The sequence below is a fragment of the Kryptolebias marmoratus genome, linkage group LG20 (genome assembly GCF_001649575.2).
Source record: "Kryptolebias marmoratus isolate JLee-2015 linkage group LG20, ASM164957v2, whole genome shotgun sequence".
In the NCBI taxonomy this organism is placed as follows: domain Eukaryota; kingdom Metazoa; phylum Chordata; class Actinopteri; order Cyprinodontiformes; family Rivulidae; genus Kryptolebias; species Kryptolebias marmoratus.
Window position 1 is genome coordinate 26,641,932 of NC_051449.1, and position 7,933 is coordinate 26,649,864.

The window sequence follows — 7,933 nt, forward strand, 5'->3', positions numbered from 1 at the left end:
GTGTAAACTTTACCTTCAAGCAAACGCCCCCCAAAAGAATATCAACGCCCCCTTTTTGAAAATATTGCTGCCAGCGCCCCCCGTCATCCTCTCAACGCCCCCCAGGGGGCGGTACCGCCCCCGTTGAGAAACGCTAATGTAGATGAAACCATTTCTACAAACAATTCCGTAAACAGTGTTTACAAGGCTATTTTTTTAGAAATTACAATAAAAAAGTTTATTTTGGGAAAAAACAAAACATTCTATTGTGGACAAGCCCTTACAGAACCCCAGGCTCAGTCAGGGCTTTGTAAGCATGTTCCTGTTAATTCAGCAGGATTACATACAAACTCCTGTTCTCTCACCTCCTTTCTGTTCACACCCGAGCTGTTTTCTATTACCATGGTCTCTGCTGCAATGTGGCGATATTTAGAGCAGGGGGGCAGAGGCAGATTAGCCATGGCCATCACTGCTGCACGCACATCCATAACCCTGCCCCCGGTGAACAGACACACCTCAGCCTGACTCCGAACCTCCTGAAGCTGCTCTGAGAGGGACGTCATTCTACCTCCACCACCACCAACAACAACAACATCACAGAGAGAGAGAGAGAGAGAGAGAAAGAGAGAGAGAGTCAGTGCCTATTAAAATCCAACATACGAACCTTGATGTATTTAACTACTCTTGTTCACATGGTGTAACCAGTAACTTTGTACACTTCATAAAATTTAAGGTGTAACATTTCTTTAAGGAATCCATTTCTCCCACTGTCTTTCAAGCTAGAGTTTTAAACTAAGTTCATTTAGATGCGAAGGGACAGAGTTATAGCCTTTGTTTTTGTTGGCTAAGTCACTTAGCTGTAGCAGCCATCTGGACTTAAGTCAACTCCAAAAGTTAATCAGTTGTAAATGCCCTTTTGCCTTCAGCAGTGGGCGCTAAAAAAACAACAACAAAAAAATACAGAAAATTACAAAATTTCTAAGCCATTTTTCATTTTGTTTTATTATGATGAGCAAGACTTACAGTGCTTTCAGTGCTTTTTTTTAAAACCAAAAGAACAAACAGAAAACTAAGAAAAAAATTACAGTGTAACTACAGCTGATTGACTTTTACAGTCAACCTGATTCCAGATGGCCGCCACAGTCAACTAAAGTTAAAAAACACAGAAATTGCCATAAATCTATCAGTTTTACAGATACTGAGCTAAGATATACTGTATGTTAGTAGCTGAGAATGCTAACACAGTAGTGTCCAATCCTGGTCCTGAAGGGCCACTATCCTGCATGTTTTAGTTGTTTCTCTGCTTTGACACACCTGATTTGAATCAATAGGTGATTAACAGGCTTCTGTAGAACTTGAAGCCCTGCTGAAGAGCAGGGAAAAATCTAAAATTATCAGGATGGCTGCCCTCCAGGACCAGGATTGTACATTGCTATGCTAACAGGTTGCGCTTCATTTAAAGCATCATTACAGTCATCAAAAACATCATACAGTAGATCATCAGAATCAATCATTTTAATGAAACTCTCAGAAAGTAATCACTGAATGTGCATATAAAAGTAATTTCATTTTGGAATCAACCCAATTCAAGATGGCCATCACAGGAAACGGACTTTAGAAAACACAAAAATGGCTATAACTTGGTTTTACAAATATTGTGCCTCTCACACAGTGATCGCTGGAAATAGGCACACGCTCCCTGAATGCAAACGCGGGTAAAGAAATTGGACAGATGGGTGTAGCTGAAAGTCGCTGACAACACATACCCCAAGTGTTACCCATTGCTTCAGATCTTTGTTTAAAACTTTTGAATTAATTGTTGGAGTCAACTCTGTCTGTCTGTTAGCAAAATATCTCATCAACTATGAGGTGTACTTTATTGAAACTCCTACAAATTATCAATTGCATGTACTTATACAGCTGATTACGTTTTGAAGTCAATTCATATCCAGATGGCTGCCACAGTTAATTGAAACTATCTAGCACAAAGTTAGATATAACTCAGTCAAATTTACAAATATTGAGCTAAAGTTTGAGGTGGTAGTAGCTGAGAATCTATCGCAACACATACCAAGAATAACATCTTGCTACTTTGCATGAGACTGCTCATAATATTATTTACAAAGTTTGACCAAACATTTAAAACCAAGTGTGTGATCTGTAAGACCTTCATCTGATTTGTAAAACCTCAATAGAGTTTGACTTCAGCACTTTTTTTGCATTCGAACCATACTAGTGCTGGTCCAGCTCCAAAACTACAAAACCTCACTGGTATTTGATAAAAAGATGAAATCTATGCTAAAATCTTGTGTTCTGAATGTGTTTGTGCAGCATGAAAAAATCAACATTCATATAAACTAATTCATGTCATTTCAATGAGTCATCACGGTTGTGCCCTGAGTCCTCTGTTGATCCAGATGATGTCGATCCCCGTGGATTTACAAACACACACAAATACATGTCATATACACACTCAAGTCACTTGTTTTAAAAAACGTTTTGGTCTTCATTGTAACTGATATGCAGGGGGATAATGAGTGATTGACCTCAGTATTTTATAAAGTCTGGCTATGGCCCTGGTTTCAAGGGTTGATGCGTCTAAAACAGCAAATATTAGTCCTAACAAAAACACGTACGGTGTGCTTTATACAGTCACGTGACAGAGGCAGGATCTGATTGGCGCTCACCAGGAGGAGCCTTCATCATCATTATCATCATGAATCTCTTTGAACCCAAACGGTCCTCCGCTCTACTTCTCATCAACGTGTTCAGAGATGTGAACAGGAGAACCAGCTCCTGTTTCCTACCTGTTCTAAGCTCAATGGATCCGCTCACACCGGCTCTGCTGTCCCCGAACCGCCGAACCCCAGGAGTCCGCCGTCCGAGTGGGCCGGTCTCACAGCACCGTCTAGGTCACATCTGTGGAAATCACAGGATGCTACTGCGCAGAATCTTATCACATCACTGCAGAACATGGAGGCTGCGCTGATGACGTCACGTTTAGATCCCGCCCACATCTGCACCGGTGCATTACAGATCAGCGATAACCTTTACAAACAATGAAGTGACTACTGTTCAAACGTCCGTTCACGCTTTAGCAATGTGGTGACCGAAGGCGAAATGGCGATAATATTTTTGTTCATGTCTGACTGTGTGTGTGTTCACTTGTCTGTGCTGTTAGCAAAAAATAATCTTATAAACCACTGGCTGGATTTTAATAAAACTTTCAGAAAGCAATAATTGGTTTGATATCTCAACTGTTAAGTCAACCTGATTCAACATGGCGATCCAAGCTAATCGGCCTTTGCTTATACGGAGTTGGATATAGATCATTTTTACAAATATTGTTCTAAAACGTTTTGTGTCAGGACTAATTGATCTGTGTCTAAAACTCAATTCAATTCAGTCAGTTTTACAGATATTCAGAATCAGAAAAGCTTTCATTGCCAGGGACGTTTGCACGTGCTAGGAATGGACAGAGAGCTAGTAAATAATGTTTAAGCATGTAGAGCAAACATGTTGGTCAACTGTGTTGTAAGGAGTCTAATGCATTTGTCTCGTTTATTATGTGTGAAGTGACCTAGTAAAAATATATGCAGAAATAAATATATTTACACTATACACCGTCATCATTTGCAAGACTATGTGTGAAGGCAATAATAATAATTATAACACATGACAATATGTATATGCTGGAGAAGTAAAATAGCAGTATTACAGAACAGCATTATACATACATATTAACATAGATGGAACTCACTTGATGGCTAATTGTTCATGAGATGGATTGTGGACTAAAGGTGTTTTTGTGCTTGGATGTTGATTTTCACAGCACTTTAAGGCACTTGCCTGAATGCTGCAGCTCAAACAGTGCATGTCTGGGGTGTGAGGGGTCAGAAATGATTTTCCCAACCCTTTTCCTTGTATGGAGGGTTAAAAGTGACAAAAATAAATAAATACATACATCGTGAAATAATTAAATTAAAATGTCCCATGAAATAACTAAATTTCCCATTTATTTAAAAAATCAATTAATTCTTAAATATATCATTAAGTAAGTTCTTTCAGCTGCTCCCATCTTTAGGGGTTGCCACAGTGAGCAAATTCGTACAAAAGATTTAACAATTGATTTTACACCAGACACTATTCCTGCCACAAGCTGGTCATGAACCTGTAACCTCAGGATTGCTAGACTGCAGCACTGACCACCAAGCCACCACAGCCCCAAATTATTAATCATCATTAATAATTAAATGTCACTTTACATATTGAAATAAATACTTACATGTCTCATTCAAATTCTTTACTTCTAAAATTCTTCATTTAAAGAAACAATAATTTCACTGTGCATTTATTTATTTCATGGCTCTGGTGCAGCAGTGTTATCTTTTAATTATTTAAACTGTCAACCCCACCCATCAAACTCGGGGCAGGACTATTGCTGCTACTCAACAGACCCTGACTACCGATTGGCTGCTCCACATGCTCCTCCAGTCAAGACAGATTGACCACAGATAATGGATCGATGCAGAGCCAGAAACACATTCCAAAACATTAAGGAGCAGTAATGTTCTTTATGTGTATTTGGATGAAAACTCTATTCAAAATGAGAAGACAAAAATACTCTCTTTTTTTATGAAACAACTCATTGTTCTCAACCTAGCGACTTTGTTGTTATTTTTAGAGAGTTTTCAGACCCCTCTAAACAGTATTTTCAAAAAAGTGAATAGCGAGAAATCTAACAACTTTTTAAGGGTTTATTGTAGACAGCTGTCATGCTTGGTGGAGACAGAGACAAACCCAGAATGCAGACTCATTCTTAAAATGACAAAACTAATTTATTAAACTTAGGAAATCAACCAAAAACAAAAGCTGACGTGGCAGCAACTCAAACATCTCCACCCTGTCACTGTTTATAGCGATGGGCTGAATGTCTGGTTTACACCTCCTAAAGTCAATCATCAGTTCCTTCGACTTGGAGGTGTTCAAAATGAGGTTGTTGTTGGTGCACCAGACAGATAGTCATTCCACCTCCACTCTGTAAGCAGTCTTATCTCCTCTGTAGATGAGCCCCACCACCATGGTGTCATCAGCAAAATTAATGATGGTATTGTTCGGGTGGGTGAGGGTACAGTCATGGGTATAGAGGGTGCAGAGTAAGGGCCTTAGCACATAGCCTTGTGGCGAGCCAGTACTGGTGCTCAGTGCTGAGGATAGATGGGATCCTACTCTCACCCTCTGGGAGCGGTCTGTCAGAAAGTCCATGATCCAGCAGCAGATATTGTGGGGGAGACCCAAGTCCCTCAGCTTGCTCATTAATCTGCTCGGAATAATGGCATTAAAAGTCAAGCTAAAGTTCAGGAAGAGCAGCGTTGTGTAACTCCCAATCTGTTCCACATGTGTCAATGTGGCATGCAGAGTGGTAGTGATGGCATCCTCTGTAGACCGTTGGCTCTGTAGGCAAACTGGTGGGGGTCAAGTGTAGATGGCAGTCATGAAGTGATGTGACTTCGAACCAGTTTCTCAAAGCACTTCAGGTTAATGCCACTGGCCGAGAGTCATTGAGACTGCTAATATTGTTCCTTTTTGGCAGTGGGATGATGGTGGAGGACTTTAAGCATGGTGGAATGGAGCACTGGATGAGGGACTGATTAAAGATGCTGGCAAAAAGTCCCAGCTAGCTGGTCCGCACAGTCCTTCAGCACCCTCCCTGTCACACTGTCAGGTCCAGCAGCTTTTTGGGGATTCACTGCCTTCAGGGTTCTCCTTTCCTCCTGTACCCGTATCGTGATGGTCTGGCTGTAGAGGGATGACAGCTGCAGTATGGGGTCGGCTGATGATTCAGCCTCAAAACAGGCAAAGAAGTGGTTAAGCTCCTCTGCCAGTGAATCATCCCCAGAGATTTTGGTGATGTTGCTGGGTCTGAAGTTGGGCTGATGTGGGCTGGCTTAAATCTGACTTCCAAAAACTGGATCAAAAGACACCACTGAATCTGTGGAGCGCAAATGTCTAATATCCAACCTAAAAATAACTTCACCACAGTTGGAGACTCACTGGAGTACCTCTTCCAGATTTGCAATCACTACTGGGTCGATATCCTGATTGGAAAGTTCAGAAATAACTCCAATACCTTCAATTATTGAGATGTACCAGTAAGACTCTTAAGGCTAACCTGAAATTATGGTGTCAGCTTTACCTAAACAATTTTTATATCTGAATCTGGCTCCACTGAGTCAGCCTTGGAAGGCTGACTATCTCAAAATTCTGCTGGATGTTATGTAAACTTGATGCTCTTCTCCCATCAGTTCCCCTCCCGTCCCAGGAGACCTGTGAACCTGTGACGGCTCCCCTCCCAAGGCTGGCTGATAAAACTTTCCATCACTATCAGGACTAGAGAGGCATCTGGAACAGTATTCGTGGGCCTTCCTCCACCTTAATCTCAAGATCTTCGCTGGCACCCTCTCCCATATGTCTATGTTGCTCCCTCCTTTACTTTTTTCCCCCTTCATTAACATAGTTGAATTGGTTGAAACCTTAGTTGAATTAACTTCAGCAAAGGTAAAGTTTACCTTTGCTGAAGTACCTTTAGTTCAGTTTAGTCTATCTTAGCATATTTCTAATCTGTTCAGATGAGGTTTTAAAATCCTAGTTTAGATTATGTTAGTTTACTATATCTTAGTTTGGTTTTCCTCAGTTTATCTTTAGTATGACTTGTTTTAAATAAGTTTAGTTTAGTTTTTTTACATCCTAGTTTCCTAGGTTAGTTTTTCATTTGTTTATGTTACTTCTGCACATTTATTTTATTTAGATTATCTTAGCTCATGTTTTAGATAAGTTTAGCTTTTTATATTGTTACGTTTGTTTTCATGATGACTCTTTATTTTTGTGTTTCCATGCTGTAAAGCACTTCGACCCGCCTTGTTGCTGAAACATACTATATAAATTTGACTTTTATTTTGACTAGGTCCAAAAAAAAAAAAAGGTTAAAAACAGAAAACAACTGAACTTCTTTTCTGTAGCTAAAGATGCTTCACTTCTCATCCAAGGAGCTTTCTCAATTCAAATAGCAGAGAGTGAGGAGTTCCAGCTTTTAAAGCTGAGATGTTCTGTAAGCTGGAATTTACATGGAGAATGCACATGCAAATTACCCTCTTTTGAAAGCTGAAATCCAAGACCTCCTCTGTTTAATGCTGGTTTCTCTCTTTTGACATAGATGGCTTCCTTTACCCCCATCACAAACCATCTGTCTTCTCGGTCCAAAATATGAACATTTTGGTCCTCATAAGAGTGTCCCTTATCCTTGAGGTGTAGGTCAACAACTGAATCCTGTCCTGAACAGCTGCTCTCCTGTGTTGAGCCATTCATCTGTGCAGAGGTTTTTTGGTTTCTCCAATATAGAGGTCTGAACATTCTTCACTGCACTGAACTGCAGACCCCACATCTCTCAGTTTGGGTGTTTTGTCCTTAGGGTGGACCTGCTTCTGTGTTCAGCTACAAAATAGAAGTCCAGTTGTTTTTAACCTTTTTTTGGATTTACCATGTGTCAGGATTCGAGACTTTCTCGGTGAGCAGTTCGGGGTCAGACAGACACGGGAGACCAAAGTTACGAGAAGTGAATTTATTTACAGTGCGCTAATCGTGTGAGAATGATCGGGAGCCCAGACCTGAAAACAGAGAGCGTAATGAGACGGACGTTCCTCCAGAGGTAAACAAGTAAGTATTAACGTTTGTGTTTTCTTTTAGGTGAAAGGTCCTTACGGTGAGAGAGGCAGCACACAGCACGGAGGTAGGACGAAGAGATGAGTACTTCCTGGTAATGGGATTGGCAGGTTTCTCCAGGGGCAACAGGTAGGTTCCTTTCCAGGCAGGCAGACAGGTTCAGGCAGAGCAGGTATGTCGTTTTAACTCCACAGCGGGTTCTCCAGCAAATCAGACCAAACTGGATCTTCAACAG

General features: G+C 40.8%; 1 protein-coding gene across 3 annotated transcripts in view; it reads right to left on the minus strand.

The window, feature by feature from the left end:
• The window catches only part of LOC108250420 (E3 ubiquitin-protein ligase RNF31), an 82,459-nt gene extending 79,553 nt beyond the window's left edge, over positions 1-2,906 (minus strand). For all 3 annotated transcript variants that reach the window (XR_005234589.1, XM_037982056.1, XM_037982055.1), the window contains exons 1-2: positions 2,787-2,906; positions 345-543 (exon numbers count right to left, since the gene is read on the minus strand). Coding sequence is in view for 2 of the 3 variants with exons in the window: in XM_037982056.1 (XP_037837984.1) it covers positions 345-542 (198 nt within the window). In the remaining variant the exon portion in view is untranslated. The remainder of the gene's footprint in view (positions 1-344; positions 544-2,786) is intronic.
• Positions 2,907-7,933: the final 5,027 nt, after the last annotated feature.